Source organism: Onthophagus taurus, chromosome 2, assembly GCF_036711975.1.
Source record: "Onthophagus taurus isolate NC chromosome 2, IU_Otau_3.0, whole genome shotgun sequence".
Lineage (NCBI taxonomy): Eukaryota > Metazoa > Arthropoda > Insecta > Coleoptera > Scarabaeidae > Onthophagus > Onthophagus taurus.
This window is the reverse complement of record NC_091967.1, coordinates 10,680,747-10,706,460: the sequence shown is the minus strand read 5'-3', so window position 1 is coordinate 10,706,460 and position 25,714 is coordinate 10,680,747. Positions and strand designations below refer to the sequence as shown.

At 31.3% G+C, this 25,714-nt stretch overlaps 4 protein-coding genes and 1 long non-coding RNA gene across 7 annotated transcripts; 2 read left to right on the top strand and 3 right to left on the bottom strand.

Annotated features, from left to right (window-relative positions):
* Positions 1 to 738: 738 nt before the first annotated feature.
* LOC111426837 (inositol polyphosphate-4-phosphatase type I A) lies at positions 739 to 13,099 on the bottom strand. 2 transcript variants are annotated; one of them, XM_023061638.2, is made up of 12 exons: positions 12,931 to 13,099; positions 12,547 to 12,690; positions 11,958 to 12,020; positions 9,480 to 9,653; positions 9,218 to 9,418; positions 9,005 to 9,159; positions 8,634 to 8,945; positions 3,732 to 3,934; positions 3,333 to 3,677; positions 1,471 to 3,281; positions 1,282 to 1,417; positions 739 to 1,226 (listed from the first exon to the last, which is right to left on the bottom strand). In XM_023061638.2, the coding sequence occupies exons 2-12, from the start codon at positions 12,662 to 12,664 to the stop codon at positions 1,094 to 1,096; spliced, it is 3,651 nt and encodes a 1,216-aa protein (XP_022917406.2). In that variant the 5' UTR covers positions 12,665 to 12,690; positions 12,931 to 13,099; the 3' UTR covers positions 739 to 1,093. The 2 variants fall into 2 exon arrangements, with proteins under 2 accessions (XP_022917406.2, XP_022917407.2); XM_023061639.2 differs by lacking the exon at positions 11,958 to 12,020.
* Positions 7,638 to 8,475, top strand: LOC111426838 (uncharacterized). The gene is made up of 2 exons (XM_023061640.2): positions 7,638 to 7,998; positions 8,052 to 8,475. The coding sequence occupies exons 1-2, from the start codon at positions 7,960 to 7,962 to the stop codon at positions 8,460 to 8,462; spliced, it is 450 nt and encodes a 149-aa protein (XP_022917408.1). The 5' UTR covers positions 7,638 to 7,959; the 3' UTR covers positions 8,463 to 8,475.
* Positions 13,100 to 14,360: 1,261 nt separating the features above from the next.
* Positions 14,361 to 15,449, bottom strand: LOC111426864 (uncharacterized). Its single transcript, XR_002707881.2, has 2 exons — positions 15,074 to 15,449; positions 14,361 to 15,009 (listed from the first exon to the last, which is right to left on the bottom strand). It is a non-coding gene; the product is annotated as an uncharacterized lncRNA (long non-coding RNA).
* Positions 15,450 to 16,890: 1,441 nt separating this feature from the next.
* LOC111426867 (basic helix-loop-helix ARNT-like protein cyc) lies at positions 16,891 to 23,977 on the top strand. Of its 2 annotated transcripts, none has more exons than XM_023061684.2 (11): positions 16,891 to 17,542; positions 17,607 to 17,738; positions 20,355 to 20,426; positions 20,867 to 21,104; positions 21,168 to 21,260; positions 21,320 to 21,437; positions 21,495 to 22,167; positions 22,234 to 22,310; positions 22,367 to 22,533; positions 23,342 to 23,480; positions 23,542 to 23,977. In XM_023061684.2, the coding sequence occupies exons 1-11, from the start codon at positions 17,376 to 17,378 to the stop codon at positions 23,727 to 23,729; spliced, it is 2,064 nt and encodes a 687-aa protein (XP_022917452.2). In that variant the 5' UTR covers positions 16,891 to 17,375; the 3' UTR covers positions 23,730 to 23,977. The 2 variants fall into 2 exon arrangements, with proteins under 2 accessions (XP_022917452.2, XP_022917453.2); XM_023061685.2 differs by having other exon boundaries at positions 16,948 to 17,542; positions 23,545 to 23,977.
* Positions 23,974 to 25,677, bottom strand: LOC111426868 (RNA polymerase I subunit F). The gene is made up of 2 exons (XM_023061692.2): positions 25,260 to 25,677; positions 23,974 to 25,211 (listed from the first exon to the last, which is right to left on the bottom strand). The coding sequence occupies exons 1-2, from the start codon at positions 25,448 to 25,450 to the stop codon at positions 24,065 to 24,067; spliced, it is 1,338 nt and encodes a 445-aa protein (XP_022917460.2). The 5' UTR covers positions 25,451 to 25,677; the 3' UTR covers positions 23,974 to 24,064.
* Positions 25,678 to 25,714: the final 37 nt, after the last annotated feature.

Sequence of the window (25,714 nt, the reverse complement as noted above, 5' to 3'; positions counted from 1 at the left end):
CCCTGTCTCTATCCTTCACTTCTCTCCACATTTCACCTCTCTCCAGTATTCTGTTGTCGATCCTTCCCTATCTCCCTGTCCATATATCAACCTCCTCTCTTTGATTTCCCTCCAGCACTCTTCCAGGATCCTGTGATGAGGTCTTCCTTCTATCCTTTCCTCGTACTTCACTACTCTTCTCCCAGCCTTTATCCTTACTCTATCCACCTTAACCTCCTCGCTCACTACATACCCTGGAGTTTTCTTCGCCAACCCTAATACCCGTCTCCATCCAATACCTTGTTTGTACATCTTCCAGGGCGAAGCAATCTTTATTCTCTCCATCCCCATACTTCTGCGCTGTACATTGCATTCCTCACCAAGCCCTCAACCATAACCATTCTTGTTCCCACATCCCTTCCAAAAGTTCTCTCCCCCATCTCCAAACCTGTCCCATCACCCTGTTAGCTCTTTTTTCCATAGCCCTCTTGTGCGTATACTCTTTGACTTCCTCTATCTGTCTTCCCTCTCACCTCCATTCCTTCTTCTCCCCCCTTTGCTGAACTTCATGATCTTTGTCTTCTCGGCGTTTACTTCCAACCCCTTCGCTTTAAAATATCTCTAGACCTTAATTATAATTTTTTGTAATAAATAAAATTTTTAGAAATTGGTTTGGAAATAAAAAAAATTAACTTTATTACAATACTACTTTAATACTTTTATTTTAAATTAATTTATATAAATAAAAAAACCAATAAAGATGTTATAACAATTTATTAGGAGATTGTCCCAATACTTTATTTAATTTATATTAAGACTACTTTTTCTTTTTGAAACCGTTTTTAAATTAAGTACGTAAATAAAATAAATTAAATAATGACGTTTGTATTTAATAATAGATAATTTATAATTTTTTCTACGTGCATATTAATGCCTCTCTCTAATAATTTATAACTTAAAAAATTATTTAACAACAATTAAATCGGTTAGTTCTTTATGTTTTAATCGTAGTGACTATAAAGTTGGCACCTTGGAATATACATACATACACTTTATATTTTACTGAAAAATAATATAATAGAAAAAAATTAACTAAAGCAAGTCATCAGGTAATCTATGTTTGTGCTGAACCGTAGGTTCCTGCAGGAGGCCTATAAAGTTTTGGCAACGCCAGAATTTGTAATGAATTAAATGCATATTTTCTCACTCCTGTGTTTTTCATAGTATTTTCTCTTCTACAACCCTCACTACAACAAATAAATTTAATATATAACAAAATTTTAATGAGCCATTAAAAATTACCTTCTCATGCAATCTAAAGCTTTTTGAAATTCATGTTCTGCCAAATGATATTCATCTGCTAAAATCTGGCACGCCTCTAAAGTAACAGACATTCCAGTTCTATCTTTAGCACTTTTACAACTGGTAAAACGTAGCCCTGTAATAAAAATAAAGCAGTTTTAATATTTCTTTTATTACAATAAAATTTACCTTTCATTTGTCTACAAATTTGTCCCGCCAAATGTAAAATTTCCACATTTTTCGATTTTCCTAAATGCACGCTGGTCTTTAAATGATCCAAAATCTCCCCTAAAGGTTTTTGAGTTGAAGAATTAACCCTCCCGCCGTTACTACTATTAAACCCGCAGTTTTCCGGCATATTCAACTTTCGATATCTCAAATAATATTCGTTTAGTCGTTCGAAATTATCAATATTCGATCGTTCTTGAGATCGAGTCGCTCCAATGCCCTCAGCAATAGTAGCCATTTCGTTTATTCCGATATTAAAAAACACTGGAGTTACGTGAAACGAGACAACTTGTCGACTTGGAATTAAACGATAAAAAGCATCAGGTACCGGAAGTGCTACCGTTAAAGAATTTCTACAACCGGTTAGTTTCGGTATTGGATTTTTATCGGTCGAATTTGAACGAACCAATGTAAACATAACCGTTCGTAAATCTTCAACAGCAACAGACATATCACCCCACATATCGATTTCATTTCCGTGATAACTTAAAAGACATTCAAAACTTGCCAACGGTCCTAATGAGACTAAACAAGTTACAAAAGCCGGATCTGGTTTGTGGCACCAAAGACGTGTCATCAAACCGGTTACTAAAGAAGTAAGCGATTGCGAAAAACAAACATCCCTCCGATATTGAACGTTACAAACTCGTTGGGCTGCTTTTGGATCATCTTGTACACGAAATACTGAATGAGTTAAACGAGCGGTTTTTAATAAACCATCCATAGCTTGACGTAATTTTCTCATTGCCGGTCTTAATTCCGCAGCCCAATCATTGATTTTCGTTAAATCCAAACCATCCGTAAATTTATTTCCGTTTTTCATTACTTTATTAATGGGATTATCATTTTTTGATTCGATTTTATCTTGATTTGAAATTAAATTATTTATAGGTTTTTTTGATCTTTGGTTTTGCCTAAGTCGAACTGCAGGGCTACCACAACGTCCACACAAAAATTTTACCTTACTCACTAAACACATTACACTAGCTTCGATGTTTAATTGGGTTATATCCCAAGGTTCCGGTTCATCCGTTGGTTTATAATAATTCGCAGATGGTGAACTACACATAACGTGAGTGTCTAAAAATAATTTTCCTTGTTCTGGTTCTAATAAACAACATTTTGATTCTTCACCGTTAGTTGTTAAAGAATTAAAATGTTGCAAACTCTGTTCGCTTGAATTAATTGAATCTTCGTTACAATCGGGAAAAATTTCGAAATTTGTTTCATCAGGAAATGGGGCATTTATATTTTCTTCGTTCTCTTCAATTTTTTCTTCTTTTTTATTATCCTCCAACGGATAATTTGGTGACGACCAAATACTCTCAATATTTCTAGGCGTACATGGTGTTGCAAAATCATCCAAGTCGGGACTCTTTAAATCCAAACTCGTTAATTGTTGCGTAATGCGTTTAAACGGGGATAAAACCATATTTGGTTTTCCATTTGGATCTAAAAAGTCGTCGCTTACTCCTGAGTCGTCTGTTACAACCAATTTGTGTTCTTCTATAAAACTAAGTGCCTCTTCAACCAACCCAGGATCCCATAAACTCAATAAAATTCTTGACTTACTAATCATATCGTCGCAAATCGGTAACATTCCCACCGTTTGCTTTTCTTTGGCTAATCTCATTAAAGTTTTCATTGCTTCAACCACTTCTTTACGTAACTGCTTAATCGCTTGAATCGCGTCATTCGCCATCGAAACTTTTGTAGTTATTTGATAATTTAAATTAGCGCGAATTGGGGATTCTTTCAATTGTTGAACTAATCTACACAAAAAAAAATTTTAATTGACACCAAAAAAAAATTGTGAAAATTACTTTATAAGACCACCATTTTTCGATTTATGCGAATGAGCGGTGAAAGCTCCTACAGTAATCCAATCATAAAAACCAGCTTTATTTAAAGTATCATTATGAACCCACATTCGTTGTAAATGCAAATTAATCGGCGCAAACTCCAAACTACGATCGTTTTTTCGAGAACTTGGTTTAAATAAACGACCCTTATGATTTTGCAAAGTTTCCCGAGCTTGAGAATATAACCTTAACAATTGTAAGTGACGATCTAAAAGCTCCACTTGACGGGAATGCCAAGGTTCGCGTAATTCGCCCATTCCAGCTACTTCTTGGAGTAATTCCTTTTCTTGTTGAATCCAAATACCTCTGTTTAAAGAAAATTTGTTACTAGTTTTAACAAACAATTTTTTTTTGACTTACAGTAATTGATGGGGAAATGTAAAACAAAGTTTACTTTCAGCCATGAGTTCGTGTACGCAAATGTCACCACCCAAGCCAGAATGAAAACGATAGGTTTGTAGGTAACATGAAGAGAAAAGCAATTTTAATTCTGCTTGACTTGGGAGACGCATTTTAACGCCTAATCTGGGGGGTAATGATTGGGATCTTCGATGTGACCAAATCTAAAACAAAAATTATTTATTATCATTTTATAATAATGTTAGCTTTTGGCAGAAACGGTTGCAACAGCGGTCTTTGATTAGAGTTGGAGGAGACCAAATGAAAAAATCCTTTCTGTGATGTGGTTTCTATGAGACACTCTGTGATGAATCTCTAATATCAAGAAATGTGGTGCCTAACGAAATGTAAACCTCGTGATATTGATAAGGAAATGTGAGGAATCTTACGTTGATGAACAAAAAACTAAAATGTATTAGAACACATATAAAAAGAATTTTTTAAGATATATCTATATCCTAAATAAATTTTAAGCTGGATAAGATAGAATGGTGGATTCTTAAGTACAAGGGCCAAAACACATTGTGATGATGTATGTCCAAATATTTATTCAAGAATTTAAGGATGTTATTTATTTGAGAATCGAGAAACGGTGCTAATTCATGTAGATTTCGTGACAACCTCAGTATAAATTCTATGCAAAACTGACATGTTAAAATCAGAAATCAATTGGACTAAATATTTTGTCAGCATCAATCCATATAGTCAACAAGTTATAGAATCTAAAGTAGCAGTTAGTAAACCTTCCTTAGTCTGGCAGCAAACATTTTTGTCCATACGCAACGTGGTATAAGAGGTTAGAACCAATTCTGCACTCACCAAACTATCATTCAACAAAGTAAATAGTGATTTCAGTAAATGAAACGATAATTAATCATAATGTGTGCCAGAAACATTTAACTAAAACAATTTTGAGAACATCAGGAGAAGTTTTCTTTTGAAACCTCAATTATAGCATAAGGAATGTTAGGATAGGTCAGTTATCTCCATAAACCCCAATTATATCGTTAAGGAATGTTAGGGTAGGCCACTTTTCTTTAGATATGCCAATTATACCGTGGAAAAATGTTGAGTAAGGTTAGTTTTGTTTATACCAAAGGAATGTGGGTTAAGGCTAGAATTATCAATAAGTTAGTTTGTTATGGGAACATTTTTAATATGTATATGATCAGGTAAATAGCATGCGGTGTCGATATCGGCTTATAATCTGCATTTTTTTGATAAACATAGGTATAATAGCGCCTTATCAGGTTACTAAATCTAGGTTAACGCAAATTGAAGATGAACAAAGACTAAAATGAACCAGAATCGTTGAGTCAAGTCTCTATCCACATTTTCTCCATCAAACTACCAGAAATTGTGCCAACTATACTAACTAGGGTTCAAACCGGGCATATTAATATGCTAATCTCAAATTTTCCAGTTGTACAGGGTGGTTCAAATTCGATGTCCGAATAGGCTAACTCGGAAACTATAAGAGTTAGAAAAAAAGTAGCTTACATGTCATGATCTCGTTTTTCGAGAAACTGCTAATGCCGAAAACCTCATAGCGCTATCGTCTTTTGTTTTTCCCCTAGAGGCCAAAATTGGAAATATCGTAAAACCAGCAAGTGCAATTATCTTCGTTATTATTATAGGTGGAGTATTATAACTAAGACATTATATGGACACTTTTTTTATAGAGAATTGGATGACGTAGTCAAAAAAATTTTTTCGGTTTTAGATTTTGAGATATCATCACAATTTTCGTTTTTTTAAATGGAAACAACCACTGATTATTCGCTTATTAAATTCGTTATTTTTTTCTGATTACAAAAATATAGGGTTCGACAGGTCTATTTCTTATTGTTTTAGAATAAAGCCAAAAATAAACTTTTTTTTTAAATTTCCATCTAGTGTCATCGACGAAATTAAATTTACAGTTTCCTGTAAATTATGGTACTATAACTAAAAATTAAAAAAACAAATTTCTGATGTTTGAAACAAATAAATTTGTTGAACTATTTAATTTATATATGTTTTACACAAAAGTTGGAATAGATTGCATTATTTCACATTTTTTATTAATATTTAATATTATTATTAAATGACTTAATAAATTATTGATAGATGGCGCTCATATATTTTTCTTTTGAATTCAAATAAACATAGCAACATTTGTTTGTATTCAAAAAGTGTCACTTTAAAAATCCTGTAATAATATTAAATATTAATAAAAAATGTGAAATAATGCAATCTATTCCAACTTTTGTGTAAAACATATATAAATTAAATAGTTCAACAAATTTATTTGTTTCAAACATCAGAAATTTGTTTTTTTAATTTTTAGTTATAGTACCATAATTTACAGGAAACTGTAAATTTAATTTCGTCGATGACACTAGATGGAAATTTAAAAAAAAAGTTTATTTTTGGCTTTATTCTAAAACAATAAGAAATAGACCTGCCGAACCCTATATTTTTGTAATCAGAAAAAAATAACGAATTTAATAAGCGAATAATCAGTGGTTGTTTCCATTTAAAAAAACGAAAATTGTGATATCTCAAAATCTAAAACCGAAAAAATTTTTTTGACTACGTCATCCAATTCTCTATAAAAAAGTGTCCATATAATGTCTTAGTTATAATACTCCACCTATAATAATAACGAAGATAATTGCACTTGCTGGTTTTACGATATTTCCAATTTTGGCCTCTAGGGGAAAAACAAAAGACGATAGCGCTATGAGGTTTTCGGCATTAGCAGTTTCTCGAAAAACGAGATCATGACATGTAAGCTACTTTTTTTCTAACTCTTATAGTTTCCGAGTTAGCCTATTCGGACATCGAATTTGAACCACCCTGAACACTATCAAAGATAACACTCCGTTGCAGTATTTGTTAATAAAAATTACATTCTAAGAGAGTTGATCTCCAAAAAGAAAAAAAGTTTAAGATGATACAGATTTCCGTTGTTTTCAAATGCTAAATTCGTCATGTTCGTACATGTTGCGTAGCGAATAAAGATAAAACGAAAACATCATTATTAGTTGTTGACGTTTACATCATAAGACCTACTTTATTTCTCCCATTTTCTTTCATCCTTTCTTCCGCGTTATAAATTGGAGTGGGAAAAGAAGTAAACCGCGCATCGTGAACGCAAAACTATTTAGTGAATTATGAATAAATCTTAAATTATAACATTAACTTATACATCTTTGTTACATCGATTTTTCTAATTTAAAGATATTTCATTTAAAAATAATGGAAAAAAGATAAAATGAATGAAAGAAGAAAGTTACATTTCTTAATGAAAGGAAAGGAAAATTGAGAAGCAGGTAAACATACTAATGAAATCATAAAAACATAGTGATAGGCGATGAAATGAATCAAAACAACAAAATAATCCAATACTAGGTGAAACCGGTCAAAGAAAGTTAAGAAAACAACAAAGAAAATAATTAAATGAAAGCTTTTAAACAACATAATTTAACTAAACGTTTAAATAAAATTAGCAAATAACAATACGTTTTTAACGATAAAACGAAAATTAGTTTAGACAGTGAAATGTATTTTATTTTATAACGACTTTTAAATTGCATCTCAAATTGCAAATGAAAAATTGGGGTCATAGTATCAAATTCCAAGCAATCATTGTGTTGGTGACTTTAATTAATAAATAATTTTCGCCGTCAGATGCGATCTACTTTCAGTACAATACAACTAATTATTTCGTTCAACAAGCTGTATCAAATTTTTAATTTTCCGTGGTAAATATTGGTTAATAGAACGAAGCAAGAAAATTCAACAAAGTTCTTTTTAAACATAAATTATTAATTTTGTCTAAATTTGTAATTAACGTCACGGATGTTGGATTATAATTTGTTTTAATTTTTTCTAAATGTATTTACAGTTTTAATTACGTAAATTAAAATTTACATCTATTAGAACTATTAAAAGACGTGACGGCTCGGTTTTTTGGTGCATTAATAAAAGTCAATATGATGGTTATGACCCAAAAACCCAGATCTGGCAGGTTTTTTAAAGCTCACTGTATTCCTTCTATTCTATGTGGCGATCTAAACAACTATCGAGTGATCGAATGTTTGATGCTTTCTTAATTCCTCAGGGGGGAAAAAGACACTTACTAATAAAACTCTGCGTCGAATCAGTTGAGTTCTAACTTTTGAAGTAGAAGCACATATAAACAATGCGCATCAAAATAATTCTATTAATGTTTTTGTTACATGTAAGTAAATGATTAATACAATTAAGATAATTCTCATTCCTTTTTTTTTCAAGTCTTCTTTAGCAAGAAGAAAAAATTATAAACAAGAAATAGATACCGAGTTAATTGAAGAATCAGATCAATTTGAAAATAATGAAACACCAGAAACACATAAAGTAGATAATAAAGGATCGGATTGGTTTTCAGAACTTTTATATAAAATGTCGATTTTCATTGGACTTGAAAAATCTGAACCGATTCAAGACGAAGATGAAGAGAATCAGAGCTCTTATTGGAATTTCGAATCAATGGTCGAATACGCTTATGCTTCTTTACAAAGAGGATACGAAATGCTAACTAAACGTATGCCAGCTCTCGATTTTCGAAGATCTAACTCAGAAATGGGGAATCTTAGTGTTAATTTAGAAGAAATTTTAATTGAGATACTATTAAATTTGCCGCCCGATGTCGGATATGGGAAATAAATTGTTACTTGATTCTTTGTGTTTTAATCTAATTTATTCTAATTCAGATAATTTTAGTAAACCAGGTTATTTTATCTTGTAAAAGATAAATTCTTAATTAGAAACCGAGTCCTCCTTTTTTAAATTTCACTTTAAAACGTTCATTGTCAACATTAATCTAATCTAACTTACCTGACTATTTCCGTGCGTAGGAACTCTACAGGGTGTGTGTTCAGTGCTACTTCCGCGATCTTCAGCCTCTAAAGACCAAGCGCTGAGCGTCAAAAACCCGACTGTAGTTTGAGATCGCGACAATAACGGTATTCTTAATCTTGAAGAATCTTGTATGGCACTAAGTAAAACGCAAGCGGTTCCCAATGGAATCGCAGTGTGTGAGACGCGTTCGCGCACGTCAAAAACCGTAAATCGAATCCTTGAATCTCCAGTTAAACCATCGCTACTCCGGAAGCTTACTGTACTCAAAAACCCGGGATTACTACTTCTCTAAAAATTATTAAATAACATTATTACAAACAATATTTCGGTGTCTTAAACAAAATTACTTCTATTATTTCTGTTCGTGCATATTGCACCCAAACTTTAGTTGATGGCATGTAAACGTCAACTACAAGTGTAGGATTTGGGGGTCTACCATGGCCATCGCAGAGAAGATTGTCGCAAGCTAGGGAGACTTCGCAAAGAGGTAATTCAGACATATCTTCAAAAAAAAAACGATAAATGAAGAATTAAATAGACACGAAACAATTTTTAGCAACCTATTACGTGCCCCCTTTGTAGTCGCCATATCGAAAGATCAACCAACGGTTTATGATTTCTCCTCCTTTCGATACACTGCCTGAGAGCATGCATTTCGGCGCGAATTCCTTCATAACTAGCTCCTCGAATCGCATCCATCCAACTCGATCTTTCACCATCTGAAGTTGCCGCTAAAGACTGGCATAATCCACCATCAAAAACTAAACATGAAATAATAAAATATTCTTAATTAATTTCATTTTTTTTTAAATTAAAAACAACCTAAATAAAAAGGAAAGTGGCCATCTGCTGATATTGGGGTAGTTGCCATTGGTGGATCCATTCTCACTTGACACTGTTCCAAAACGATTACCCCGATCGGTTCCGACCATGGATCTTTGCTTTTGAAGTAGAAGAGAAGATTTCCTCGCAAACGACACCATCGTTCTAAGTTAACTAAATGGCAATAAGAAAAAGATACATTTTTGAATTACATAACATGTTGATTTAAATGAATAAACCACCACCTAATCAATATAATTTTTATATACAATTTTCAATCCTTTTTTAAAATAGAGTTACGTTTTAAATTACTAATACAGAGTGCGGCAGAGAAATTATCTTTTTTTTTTCAAATTATTATTAAAAATTTAAATCTAAAAACATCTTTTCTATTGGAGATCATATGTTACCATCAATGTAAGCCACTAATTAAAGCGTTGGGCAATAGGGGATAAAATAACACCAAGAAATGTTCATTAAATCTCAAAACACAACATGGCAGCATCTTACTAGAGTTTAACTGGAACTCTAATAATAGATATTACTTGATGATAATCTTGTTGGAGCCGAGGTTCAAACCTCCACTGAATGATAACGACAACCTTAATAATTTATATTTCCTGACTGGATCAACAACACGAAGATAACGAATAATTCAACAAAAAAAATTGAGTGGGAGGCAAATACACCGCTCAATGTTATATGATTTACGTGAGCAGCAGTTCTATGCAATGCATAGAGGTAAAAAGTTTGCATCCCATGACTAACCTAATTTTAAACCAACACTAGTGTGGTCAACAACAAACGATTCTGAAAAGGCTTTCCTTTTCTCAGTAATGATGAAATATACACTTACACTGAGCCTTGCATTTTTTCGAATTTATAAAAAACAATTCAGTAATTTTAATATGTCCAGCACATTCTTGATATTATGATATCCTGTTTACCACATAAATGGACAACAACTTTAATTGCATTCTTTACAGTAATTTGCCATTTCTAATGGGAATTAAATGCAAATGAAAGAATTCATTAAAATATTTATGAATGAATCTTTATTCATCACTGAAGCTCGTAGGAGACGTTCACAGTTGATACTGTTTATTTATCATATTCAACCAAATAACGACTTTTTTGCTGGAACTTTACGTGATTACAAAGATCCTATTTCACTATAGACCAATTTTACTATGGCTCAAGAGAATCATAACAATTCACTATCTTTAAAGACATTTCCATTTGATAACTTCCAAGTTAAATGTCAACCTGGACAATCTGAATATTAAGTTAATATTTTTCAGAATCGGAGAAAGTCCGCACTGGGTAGCATCTTAAACACAGAAAATTTTCAGATTGAATCCATAATTCTGTTTGTCTCTATTTATCGCCAGAAACAACTTGCTTATAAATTACTTGAAGATTTCGCACAACTACAATAGAACGAAAAATATCGTGTCAAGGAAAATCTTTGTCAGTGTATTGCTGATAGGCAATCATTACAAAGATATATGTAGCTTTGGGGGAACGTAATTTACTCTCCCATCAATTTGACGTTTCTGCTGGATAATCTAGGATTGATTCTCAAAGTGGGCAGTAGAAGAAATTAGTTCGAGAACCTCTGTCCTAGTGTTTTCATCTCGACTGATCTCAAAATTTAGAGAGTCCTGCTTATATTTGGCCTTGTCTCTGTCGCGTATGGTATGATGGGTCTAAAAACCGCTTTCGGTATGAAGATTATTTTTGAGGGTTTTATAATCGATGTGTCTACTGTGATGTGTGGAAGAGGCTGATATTGTGTGAAAGATAGCGTGAGGAAGTTCTGGAAATCTTGTATGAAATTTGGGTTGATTGGGTTATATTTTGATGCTTTAATTTGCGTTGACACTGTTGATTTATTTAAAAAAAAATTTCTCTGCAAAACCCTGTATTAAAAATATAAAAATCAACAATAAAATTTGTACACTACAAAATTTTATATTAATTTACATAATTTATAAATTAATACACCAAAAATCATGTATCATTTATGATTTAATCTTGTTTCTCATTTTAATTGAAGTTTTTTAAACCCTTTCAGATTAAGCAAAACTCAAACAAAACGCACAAAAAGTCGAAGCAGTGCTTTGTGTATGTGTAAAAAAAATCTCTTACCTACCACCACTTTTTTTTACAAACATAAAAGCTTCCCTACTTTTTTATAAACCCTTATAAACATGTTAGTACACATTAAATGATTAGATAAACAACAATCGACATAAAAAACGTGAATTAGTGATGAACAATGTTAGAAAATAAAGAATTTTCTAATTTTGAACCAATCATTATTGTTAAAATCGAATTAAAACATCATTACTTACATCATTAAGATGTTATTTTAAATTTTAGTTCAATATTAGAAAAAAAATGTGTGTAATTTTTTGTTTGGTTAATTTGGTTAGTTTTTTACGTGCTTTATATGGTGAATGGTAGTAGTAGTACCTTTACTGACGCCCCCAACACAGCTCAGATTCCGGAGTCTCTTTTGATTCTCTTTTTTCCGTCCTGCAAACGTGCCACGATCACGAAAAATTCACCAAAAATTAGTCGCACTCGCAACAATAGTTATTTTTTTATTATATACATGATTTTACCCTGATTATATGAAGATTAAAAAAAGGGTCATTCACTATAAGTGTTTTCAAAAAAAAATTAATATCGAATCTTGATTTTTTTTGCAATTTAATTGTACAATTAAAATTAAAAGAAGCATGTAATGTTGATACCTACATTAAAAAGATATTTTACTTATTTAGGTGGATTTATTGTTATTATAAGTTTTGGGTTATTTACATAAATATTATTAACATCAAAGGGATACTTTTAAGGTTTAATAACGGTGGTTTTAAAGTTAGACACAATTAAAACCAACCCAACCCTATTTATATTTAAACAAAAAAGAATAAAATTAAAAAGTAGATTTACATCAAATTTAAAGAACGATATTAAGTCATGCTAACAGAAGAAAGTATAAACATTAACATGCTCATTAAACATTAAAAATGTTTTATAATTTAAATGGTAAACTCACTCTCTGATTTTCTAAAGAACCCTTCTTGTCTTTCCCTAATATAAAGAACACCTTCCTTTTCAAATTTACTGGTAGGCTGAGTGGCCAATGTCTCAAGTTCCAATTTATTAAATCTCATTTTTAAATCATACAATTAAAATCCAGCTGGAACAATGAAAATAAAATAACCATAAAAACAGACTTTATTGATTAAGACTCAATTAAATTTTTATTAAGTAACTTAAGTACTTTTAACGTATAATTAACGGATTTTAGGTCAACGTAAAAGAAAACGATTTGATGATCTTAACAAATAGTCATATTATGAGATCAACAAATGGGACAAGAAAACAATTTTTGGGTGTGAGTAAAATTAATCACAAACAATTTGTGTGACGTACTTACTCCTTTATAAATGACATTTTTACACTGCTTATTTAAGCGATACTTAAACAATTTACATCATCGATACGACTTTCTTTAATATTTCGCGGTTTACATATTTTATTTTGCCATTTGTATTGACGGCAATCGGTGAAACGTCAATTGGATAGAAAAATTTAACCCCCACTTGGATCAATTTGACGTAAATGTCAAACGATACGGATGTTAACCAGAGCCACCTGTTAACATAAAAGAAAAGGTCATATTAATTTTATTTCTTTCAGCAAATTTTTTATATTTACTTTATAAAAAACTGTTTTACATAAAACGATATCTTCAGATAAGATTAGGTTTACTTTTATTTTTAGTTATGGATTAAAACAGTTTAAATTAATTTTAAATTATTGTAAAATTATAGGCAACCAAATATGCACTCGTATATTCGGTATTTAAATGTTCTTTTTACAGTTTAAGTTAATTAAATTTAATCAATTTTTGATGTATTTTATATAAATAATTGATTTTTAATTATTTATTAATTCTATACACTAAAAATTGTTATAATTAATTTTATTTATAAACGTGTTATAACTTGGTGTATAATTGGTTGCATACCACATGGCAGAAAAGTGCATAAATAACAGTTAATTGTTTAATGCCCTTAAGTAACAAATTTATTTCAATAATTTTACAATGAAACAATAGAACAGATAAAGCCTCATTATACACATTATTTAATTGTGTAATAATCGGATTGTTATTAATTGCTGGCTTGGATTTAATGGTAATTAACTCAGACACGCGGAAATTTGCAACTGACATCTATTTAGCAAACGTTGACGTTGTCGAAAGAATGATTCGTACGTCTGCCTACCCAAAGCTTACGTAAGCAATTGAGTTTGTTTTCATATTATTAGGGGGACGGTTTACTGAACCGTTACGTATTTTATAACGGACAACAAGAGATGTGTCAAAAACATTCTAATAAATTTATTTTCTTTTATTTTATCCGTAAATTTTGCCGATTTATCTATATGTAATAAAATGGAAGCAAAACAATATTAAAATAAAATATTTTAAATTTAGAATTAATTAAGTAATGTTTCTTATTGATAATATAATTTGTTTTAAAGTTGGTAACAAATTTTATAACATTTAGTTTATTCGTTCGAATTTTTTTTTATTAATTTTTTAAAGTAACAATTTTATTATAAAATAATTAAAAATTATCAAAACTGAATTGTTACGCTAAAATTATTAGTTTAAAACTATATTAAGTTTTTAAAGCCTGTTAAGTTGATTTAAGTTGGTAACAAAATCGTTTTTGACATTTATGAAATATCATTTTTTACCTTCAAAATAAAAAATCGTTTTTGAACATCAAATTTGGTTTTTGAGACTCAATAGAGCAATAAGATAAAGAGGCCGAATGATGAAAGAAAGAGACTGACTGGAGGTAGGAACATCTATTTATTCGAAAGTTATGAAAGAGAAAATTTATTAAAATTATACACAAAATTTTGTTGGTAAAGCCCCTTTTGTCCAGTATTGACCAGAATTTGCTTCTTATTGCCCTAACACAGGTCTTAGTGTAATCAATGAATGCGATGTATGTTTCTTATTACATTTATCCATGATGAGTCTTTCTCATTCTGATTCAGATGTCTGAGAATTTTGTATGCATATTTCTGCCTACCATGGACGTCGTCTTCGATGTTGGAGATGTATCTTTCACAGCTTCCTCTATGTGCTTCTTTTGTGAGCTGTTTAGCCTAATTCCGTTTTTCTCTATATATCTATATTCTGGATTGTTCTATTATCTAGTCTATGCCTGTTTCTTCTCGTTAATTGCCTCCTGTATTTCTTCATTCCAAATTTTCAGGCCTCCTTTCTTATAGTTTTTCTTCCATTTTCCTAAGACTTCGTTTGTTCAAGCAGATTAAAAAAAAAATAATAGTTAATTTTGTTGGTTATCTTATTAATTAAGATTGTTCAATGTGTATAAATTTTTTTTCCAATTTAACCAATTTTTTTATCTTATTAAAAGAAAACAAGTTGTAATAAAGTTGGCGAATAAAAAAAACGGTGGTTCGTTTAAATCTAAAAGAAGTAGAAATACGGAAATTATTAAGTTCACGGACTAAAAAATAATTGCCTTTGTCACCGTTAGCAACCCTTCGTTATCCATTTCACAATGGACATTCGATGCAGGGACGAACACCTGAGATTGGCCGTGGGCAATAATCTTGTACGATTCTTGGACTTGAATTTCTCGGATATCGTACGTGTTATTAACGGTTTCATGTTACTGCGATCCATTCGCGGGACGAAGTCCCCGAAGCGACTGACAAAAGTCGTTCCGAACTGAATGCAATCGGCTAAACGTCAACAGACGATACTTTGTTACTAATTAGCGCCGGAATAACGAGATTCGCAAGCTCTATATCACACGAGTTTATCAGAGACTTTTAAATCGTTTTTCTGAAACTGTCATGTAATCTCTCGAAAATGCAAGGTTGATTTTATAAACGAAAAGGATAATAGGAGTAATGGTTCTTTAAGCCTTTTGGTAGTATCGTTTTAATGATCATTAATACTGTTTTTAATAAAACACCATAAAATACGGAGAAGAAATAGAGATCAAAAAACGAGTAGCAAGAAATCGAGTTCTATTAAATATTTCCATACCAAGCAATACAGCGTACGTCGGAGTAAGCTTCATTATCGTATTTATTATTCTACCTAATAAAGGACTAATACCATTCTGGTGAGGAATGGATATCAACATGATCACTATACAAGTAATTTCTATTTAAGGGCACATTTCAACTCTTACTGGAGCAGGTATTTAACAAATAATAAAAATAAAGAAATTATTTGCTGTGATAAGCTTGGAAGCAGGATTTTAGTTAATCCTAATAAAAGTGGTATCTGACAACTGCTAAATGCCAGTCATTGCGCATTGGCTATGCCTTGGTGTTACATAAACCGCACCTTCTTCTTGGTCCACGCTTAGGCTAATGTATAACAGTATTTAATCGCACACTTTCTGGTACAAACGGCTTTAATTTTTTAATCTGTATTTGTAGTCCAGATTCTTTAGTCCTTTTGGAAGTAGATACTAAATCTCTTACTTCTTCTTAGAAGTAAATATTGATACTGAATGCTAACAACAACTTTCGCTTTCGAAAAATATTAAGATATTTCGATTTAAGGTAATTAGCTTCATCAAAGAAAAATCATCGAAAATAAGCATTTTTGACTTAATAGCTTTGTCAATAAGCAAAATATGCGTTATGGGACATCAACAAACCCAAATGTGTTTCAAGAGGCTCAATACCAAAATGAAAATAATCGCCACGTTAATAGAGGTTCAGTTCACTCTTCTGCATGTTTAAGACAATTTTTGCCCAGAATTGGAGGGACTTGACATCAGTGGTATGTGGTTCCAAGAAAGTGATCAATATCTGATCGAGTTCGTTAATTTCGAAAAATAGCTCAGTCAAAAGGCCACCTTGTGCATTTCGATTTAACGCCGTTAGACTACTTTTTTAGGGGTTGCGTCAAGTTGTTGGTTACCAATGCCAATTAGCCAACAATGTTAGTGGAGCTCGGAGACAATAAAAAACACGAAAATGGCCACAATACAAGAAATGATTTAGGTTTTATATCCAGCTAAGAGATACGCAAAATAATGCAGAAGAAAATAATTACAGAAACAGAAGGTAAGTCAAAAGAAGTGAAAATCAAATTTCGTTTTTTAGTTTAGCAAAATTTTTCAATTATAAGTTTTTTTAAGTAAAAATTTTAGTAATTTCTTTTACACTTACTTTAATTAATTAATATATATTTGATATTTCCTTTTCTTCGTCGATTAGAAATATTAGGGGATGAATTATGAGATATATTGAGATTGTCAAATGCAACAAGTAGATTCGTTACATGCGCAAATGGAGATTTATATCATCGTTTGACGTCGTTTCTGCACAACACAGTGGAAACGTAGTCGAGAGCGCGATACACCTATATAAACGGAAAGAAATTAGCGGCCGTTCCCCAGTGACACCTGTTACTGTTGCGGGAACGGCGTCGATCGGTTCCCGTTTACCTCCAAAAGACATTTTTTGAAATCTTCGCTAAAAGACTTAAGTGATTTAATCCTTTAATACTCATCCTAATTTGTGATTTATCTTAATTTCTTTTCATCCCATTTCAGTTCCTTCAGTAATAACCCTTCAAGACTGTTTTGAATAATCTAATTTTATTTCAAAATTTGACTCTATAACTAAACCTTGTATTTCTAAGAATTTTTCAAATACTGATCAACATTTTTCGGGGTTATGGAAAACAGTTTTGTTAAATATACATCAAACATTTTCCTTTTTTACTTTGTTTTCTTCATATTGTGATTATTTTTGAGTGCATCTGATTATCCATCTTTGAGTGAACTTAACAATTTTTCGAAGATGGTTGCCCGAAACTTCGTTCAAGATTTGCCCTACTCAAGACTTCTTCAAGTTCCCGATGATGATAGAGAGTACATCACCTTAGAAGAATTAAAACCATCGGTTAATCAAAGTTTTTCACCGCAAAGTTATCAACCAACTTATTATGAATTACATAATATGGTCGAGTAAGTTCTTTTTTTGTTTCTATTAATTTGATATAAACTGAAACTTTTTCTTTTTTATTTAAAGTGATCCTTGTTCTTCATCGATTTCTTATCAATCGCATCAACAATCTCAATTATTGGATATGCCCCATGTCAATAGCACCAATACAAATGGATCATCATCCGGATCGAACAGAAAAAGAAAGGCATCATTTCAGTAAGTTAATAAACATTAAAGATATTTTAAGATAAGCTGCAATAATTAAAACTTTTTTTAGTATTACAGTATTAAATAAACTGTAATATATGCAACCATTCTTACATGATCTTCCTGTATTTTTTAAATAGAAAAGATTAATGGATTAACTTGTAAAGCCTTGGCATTTTAATTTTAACGCAGTTTAAAGATACCGTTTTACGGAAAGATTTTATAGTATATTTATATATCGACGCTGGTTGTTATACAATCGAATAACAGTGTATTACGGTCTTTCATGTTAATTTATTGTTTTTAGTTTGGTATTTTATAATTCCACTTTGTTGGCATTGAAACCATCAGATTAAGAAAAAATTTATATAATTAATAGTTTCGATATAAAAGCAAGTTCTTATTGAAGGCAAGGATAAATAAATCTAATTGTAGATAACCGAGTGACACAAATGCAAGGTTTATTAAGTCGGTTCAAATAAGTTCAATGACAAATTAAATTTTTTTTTGCGTTTCCCTTTTATTCTTGAGATGTGAACAGAAATTTAAACGCTCGACTCGCGTACAAACCCCGTGCAACACAAGAAAATCATTTTCAATAGTCGAGGAAACCTAATAAAGTAGTCAAAACTTTTCGATAAGGAAAACTTCTTAGTAGCCGAGGGAAAATTATTGAGTCCCCCCGTTTGGGGAGTTTGGCGGCTCGTGTACATAGACAGAATGGAGCCCGCTAATTAACCGTAGAGGACGGCGTCGACGGTGACGATGTCGTTTTCAGTCGGCACAGTTTGATTGGCTAACGGCACCCGGGGAACGTCGTCTGCAAAAGGCACCCGCACCGATTGGGATTCCCTTATAATTGAGTTTACTTGCTTGCGTCTCTATTTTAAGGCGACGAAGTCGCGATTCTGCCACTGACGCGACTTTGGCGGTGGTTGTTACGTAAATTTTCAACCTCTAGATTCCTGGTTGGCAAATATCAACCTGTTTTAAGGAAATATTATGTAATCTTGTATGACTTCGCTTTAATAGGGCACATTTAAAGGGAAATTGGGGTAATGATACGTTTGATCGTTGTTAAGTAGAGTATGTAGGGTTTGGATTAAGATATGTGTAAAGATTTAGATTCAACAAAGAAAGGGTTCAAAAAAGAAAAAAAATTAAAGTCTTGTGTTGGACCTCAATGTAATATTATAAAGATAGATCCAGTATTTTGATCAGCTGCTTAACGCGAATGTAGAGGTTGACATGGTCGTGAAAAATCGGAGGTTAGTAAATGACAAGGAATAGGTAGCACCAAATCTAGCAGAGATAGAGGAAACCTCTCAAAAGCTAAGAAATAAAATTTAATTGGTAGTGACCAAATCCCTGCGGAATTAATCAAAAACAAAATTATGTGTTAGTTACACAAAATATGCAAGCAAATATGATCTAGAGAAGAAATGGTTCAATTATCGGGGTCAATCGTCAGCAGGCGGGACGTCGGCTTCCTGCTTATCTTCGAAAGAAAATCCTTCGCAGAAGTTTTTAGAGATGTTTAAGACGAATTGTGTGAGAACAGAACATAGCAACGCAGATACAACATTGTATTATAGTAACTGTTAGAAAAATACGAGGATGTCGTGACTAAAATTAAGGTCATGCGATTGTGATAAGCGGGTCATGTAGAACGAGCACCAGATATAAATATATGTGCCATAAAGGATCATATAGATGTCAAACCACAAGGAATGCTTCAATTAAAATAGGAAGACGGGATAACAGAGGAGGAAACCAAGGTTTGATTTAGAGGCTAGCACGGAATGAGGGTGAATAGAGGAGAAAATTTTGGCTCGTATAGGGTATTAGCGCAATAGATAATGATGATTTGTGATACTGTGGTGCAAAATGTATACCCTTGCGGTATACATCATTGCGATGTCAAGAAGATGATAAGGTAACTGATAAGGACATATCGAGCAATTTAATTCACGTGTTCCTTGATATGATATTTTGCTGGTTTCACTTGTACATACAGTGAATCCCATCGCATCACTAACTATCTAGGCACAAAGAGGAAAGCAGGAAAAATGATAGTCATTACAATTGCTCATAATAATCGAAGAAGCATAAACCATTTTCAACTTCAAAAGGGAGAATTTTGCTCATTTTCTGATCATTGGTTTTAATACAAATATTAAAAGTGTAATAGGAGAAATGATATTATTTGCATTGAAGATTAATTGAAGATTATCTGCATAAAAAGCAGAAATCACCAGTTTCGGAACAATGCCCATGTCGGTGTTATTAATAACAGTTGTCAAAAATAATTGATAGCATAGATAAATATTACCTTTGTTTGTATACAATTTCTAATACTTCGGCTTGGAATCAGGAAACTCTAGCATTGTTTCACTATGGATTCTACGATGTCAAAGATTTACATTTATCAAAGCCAGATTAAAAGCGTATATAATAATGCGTGGCTAATAGCTACTTTGATGATCAATGGTGTAACAAATTGGCACATGATATAATGTTAGAGTTAATGAAAGTTAATGTTAGACTTTAGATTATTGGAAAATCCCTTCTTTTAAGTTAATTTGAATGTAAAATCTTGTTCTAAATCGATTTATTTTCTTTTAGCGAAACCAGTGATATGGAAGATGAAACAGGTGATGACGCAAAATCAGTCAAAACCACCGATGAAAACAAAAAGTAAGTAAAAATTTAAAAAATCATTACACTACATCTAATAAGATGACATAACAAGGAAGCCCTCTAAGTTCGAGAAGAGTTCAAGGTTTTAACTGCACCCGTGCTTACAAAACCTAGACTTTTCCCCAGTTATTTTCTAGGTCATTACGAAATGTCACGACGACATCGAATGTATGTTCGCGCATTCATTCGACTCTGTATATAACTTTATAACGTACCTTACCGCATTTGCACAAATGAAAGTAACAGTATAATACCGTTAAAAAAAGTTTAATTATTACCGCCGTGGAAGGTCGAAACTCCTTCAACTATGCCTTTACCGTTAACCGATTTAATAATTGTTATGAAACTTATTTATTGATTATTCATAAAAACATGCTTATATAAATCTGAATTAGATGATATAAAATAAAATTCAAAAAAAATTATTTTGTTTTTAGACAAAATCATAGTGAAATCGAGAAGAGGCGAAGAGATAAAATGAACACTTACATCACAGAATTATCAGCGATGATTCCAATGTGTCACGCTATGTCCAGAAAATTGGATAAATTAACAGTTTTAAGAATGGCGGTTCAACATTTAAAAACCATAAGAGGTGCGGTTCATTCTTATACGGAAGGACATTATAAACCATCGTTTTTATCGGATCAAGAACTAAAACAGCTTATATTACAGGTTAATACAAACTTCAAATTTTTTCTTTTTTGGCCAACCGAGTACAAACAAATTTCGTTTTAGGTAGCTGATGGTTTTTTATTTGTGGTGGGTTGCGATCGAGGAAGAATTCTTTACGTCTCCGAGTCGGTATCTAAAGTTTTAAATTATTCTCAGGTGAAACATTGTAATATTAAAAATAAAAAAAATATTTTCAAATAAGTTAATTTTTTCAGGGTGATTTACTGGGACAGAGTTTATTTGACATTCTCCATCCTAAAGATGTTGCTAAAGTTAAAGAACAACTCTCATCTTCGGATTTAAATCCTCGTGAAAGACTGATCGATGCTAAAAGTAAATAAATCACTAAAAGATAAATTTAAAAATTAATTAAATTTTTACTTCAATTAGCTATGTTACCTGTAAAAACGGACGTCCCGCAGAACGTAACTCGTTTATGCCCTGGAGCTCGAAGATCGTTCTTTTGCAGGATGAAATGTCGACATCCATCGCAAGTTAAAGAAGAAGCTGACACAACAACTGGTTGTCATCGAAGAAAAAAACAAAATTCGGATAAAAAGTACCAAGTTATACAATGTACGGGTTATTTAAAATCTTGGGCACCGGCAAAAATAGGGTTGGAAGAACAAGAAGGTGAAACTGATGATTCTTGTAATCTTTCGTGCTTGGTGGCTGTTGGAAGAACTCTTCCGCATATCTCTACGGTTGCAGCGGCAACCGCCACTAAAACAAAAACAAACATCCGGCCAATTCAATTTATTTCAAGACATGCCTTAGATGGCAAATTTTTGTTTGTCGATCAAAGAGCTACTTTGGTGTTAGGTTTCTTACCTCAAGAGTTATTGGGGAGTAGCATGTACGAATATTATCATCACGATGATATTCCTACAATTGCGGATTGCCATAAATGCGCTTTACAAACTACCGAGAGAGTTTCAACGAATGTTTACCGGTTTCGAACGAAAAACGGAGGCTTTGTCCGCCTGCAAAGCGAATGGAAAAGTTTTAAAAATCCGTGGACGAAAGAAATCGAATACATGATTTCAAAAAATAATTTAATTTTGTAAGTAACAAATTTATTAACAAACATTGTTAATTCAAAAAATAATAATGAAAAGTATTTTTGTAGAACTGACTTTAGGACCGTTGAAAGTACAGCTGGTAGATCGGATGGAATACAAGAAAATTTTGACTTTTTCGTACAAAGTAAACAATTTTAATTGATTCGCAATAAAAATCTTCTTTAAGATGATTTTTTATAGGTGCCGGAAGAGACATGCAAAGGTTAATTAACAATCACGTCGAAGCGAGTAAAATTGGTCGTCAAATTGCGGAACAAGTTATGGACTCGCAACGAAGAGTGGAGGAAAATTCTTCTGGTGGTAGTCCAGATCCGGATTCTGAATCAACTATACAAGTTACTAATGATGTAAGTAATCAAAAATAAATCATTTAAATTAAATTAATGTAGGTATTATGTTGGAACTAAAACTACATCTAATAGTAGCACTAGAACTAGAAAGATGCACGGCTACACGCGAATGTTTGTAGTTCTGGTTGTAGTGTTAGTTCTCGTTTTAGTTTAATAGTAATATACAACAACCTAGCGCTATCTTATACTAACCTAGAACTGTCACTAGAACTAACACTATACTTAGAACTACAAACATTCGGATTTAGCCGTACGTTTCTAAATATTAGTTCTATTAAAAAAAGTTTTAAATAAAATTAGTTTAGAATTAAATCAGCAACATATTTTATTTGAAACGTTTTTCAAATTTTTTCCTAGGTGGCGCTGTATACACTCATAAAATCTTCTTCATTTCCCTCTGAACAGTACGAAAAATTATATATTAAGCCATATCGGAATAATTATTGGTTTTATCGAAAAATGTTTCGAATAACATTTATTTAGAATGCGATTTCAAACAGTTTTTGTTATCACAAATATTCGATATCTTCACCAGGTGGCGCTTTTTTAGTATAAAAATTGAGATTTTTGAGAGTATCTCAATAAATATTGGTTGTATTAAAAATATTTCAAATAAAATTGGTTTAGAATTAAATCAGCAACAATTTTTATTTGAAACATTTTTTAATATTTTCGCTAGATGGCTATTTCTTTTTCAACATTACTTTGTAGAACAAAAATAAAAATCAAAAACTTCTACTAGTTCTTAATCATGCAGATTTACATTTCAAAAAAATCAATAATTTAGTTTATTTTTTTCTTTTAGTCTCACATATCTACAAGTATCCCATCGGATCAACAAAGAATAACACAACCTATTCACGAATATAATCAACCAACACAAAACAACTCATTCAACCACGTTAGAAATAACGTTTCGTTATTAAACGTTGTGAACGATCCAGGTGCGTATCAAAAACAACACAAAAATGAAAAAAAAAAAAAAGAATTTAATTTTTTGTTAAGTAGGTGGTAATCCAGAGGAAGGAATAATGGACATGATGGAAGAAGCAGTACGGGAATCACCTAGTAATGGACCAACCACCGATGGAAATGATGAAGCTGCCATGGCTGTTATTATGAGTTTATTAGAAGCAGATGCTGGATTGGGTGGTCCAGTTGATTTTTCCGGTTTACCATGGCCTTTGCCATGATCATTAAAATAAAAAGAAAATGTTTGCAAAAATTAATTACATTCAATTCTATAAGATTTGTTTTGTTTTTGAAGTAGTAGGGTGTAATAAAATCTCTTCAAATGTATATTAATTAATTTACGAATCAAATTTCGTAATTAAATTAAAACTAACATTAAAAAGCTGTGCCAAACAATATGTAATACTACAATGATTAATAGGTTATTGTCGTTTATGTGATATTATGAATAAATAACTTAGCAAATTAATTCTAGTCTATATTATTTAAAAAGTCCAATTGTATAAAACAATTAATTATTAATTTTATTTGTAAAAAGAAATAAAATCTAATTTAATCAATTCTTTTCCTTCTTTTTCTTTTTATGTTTCTTACTACAAATTTCTTCATTGATAGTTTCAACATACAAGTTTTGAGTGAAACCATCTTCTTCATTTTGATTTTCTTCCTTTTTTCGTTTATGTTTTTTATGCTTTTTTATTTTTGGATCAAATTCTTCATCAATATTATGCATTAAAGATTCTAAAAAGTCTTCTTTATCTTTTAATCTATTCTTTTTTCTTTTAACTTTTTCTATCTTTTCATTTTCTTCAAATTGATTCAAATCATCATCAATTAATTCAGCTTTTTCTTTTTGCTTTTTATGTTTTTTACTTTTTTTATCAAAATCTTGTGTTAATATCTCATTAAATTCATCAGTTTGATCCTCACGTTTCCGTTTTCTTTCTTTTGAAGTCTGCATAATTTCATTCTCATCAATTTTATCATTTTCACTATATGATTGATTTAAACTTTCATTTTTAGACTCATTTTTATGCTTATTCTTTTTTCGTTTTGATTTTATTAATGTTTCAGATTCTTCTAGCTGATTCAAATCTGAATTCATTGGTTTATCTTTTTTATGGTTTTTCTTAACATTTTTTTCATCAATTTCTAAAGATATTTCTTCTGATTGCCTTTCTTTTTTATTCTTTTTAGATCTTTTTAATTTAATTTCTTGAAAATCTTGTTCTAATTCTTTATGTTTAGCTTTTTTATGTTTTTTAATTAATTTTTTTGTAGTTTCTTCATCATCACTATCATTAAATTTAATTTTATTGCTTTGTTTAAGAAAACTATCATCAGCACTAAACCCACTATCATTAATAATCGATTGCAATTCACCTCTAATATAAGGTAATTTTGAATCCATGTTTGTAAAATTAATTTTAAACTGAACTTCACTCCCAATATTAATATTTTGTCCTAACCAGGTTTCTTCGCCTTGCGGTCTTGGAAGAGAAACATTAAATGTGTTATAGACCAAACACCCAACATGATCTTTACTTTTTTTATTAACAATTCCATTTAAAATGCTTCCTATAATCGGTCTAAAAACGTAAAATTCACCTTCTATATCCATATGAGTAAAAGATCCATCGAAAGTCCCACGATCGCTGTCTAAAAGGGTTATGTTTTGGTATCCCAATAAAATTCCATTTAACCTTTAAATAAATACTTTGTATGGATGTAAAAATAAACACATAACTTACTTTTCATCGTATTTAGCAATTTTTGTTTGGAAGATATCTTTTATGCACGCATTTATATCAATTAATCTAAACGGATGAATTGGTAATCGTTTAACATCTTTTTGAATGTGAACACAACTATTTGAATCTTCTTTAAGTTTCCTTAAAAAGTTCTTATCAAATGATATCGTTCTGTTATTTAGTTTTCTCATTTTTGTTTAAATTAATTTAAAAAGAATTGTGCGTGTTCAATTTATAGGTTATGTTTACCAATTATAGGTTAGGTACCAACCGAACATTGAAAACTATATAACAATGATAAATTAATTAACATTTAAATGGAAATTTAGAATTATTTCGATTCTAAAAGAAACGTTTTAATAAATTTATAATTTTTGTTAAAATTCAAAATGATAATTCCTTTTTATTACAAAAACTAGCATTGTTTAATTTACCATTGGTATTATTGGCATAAA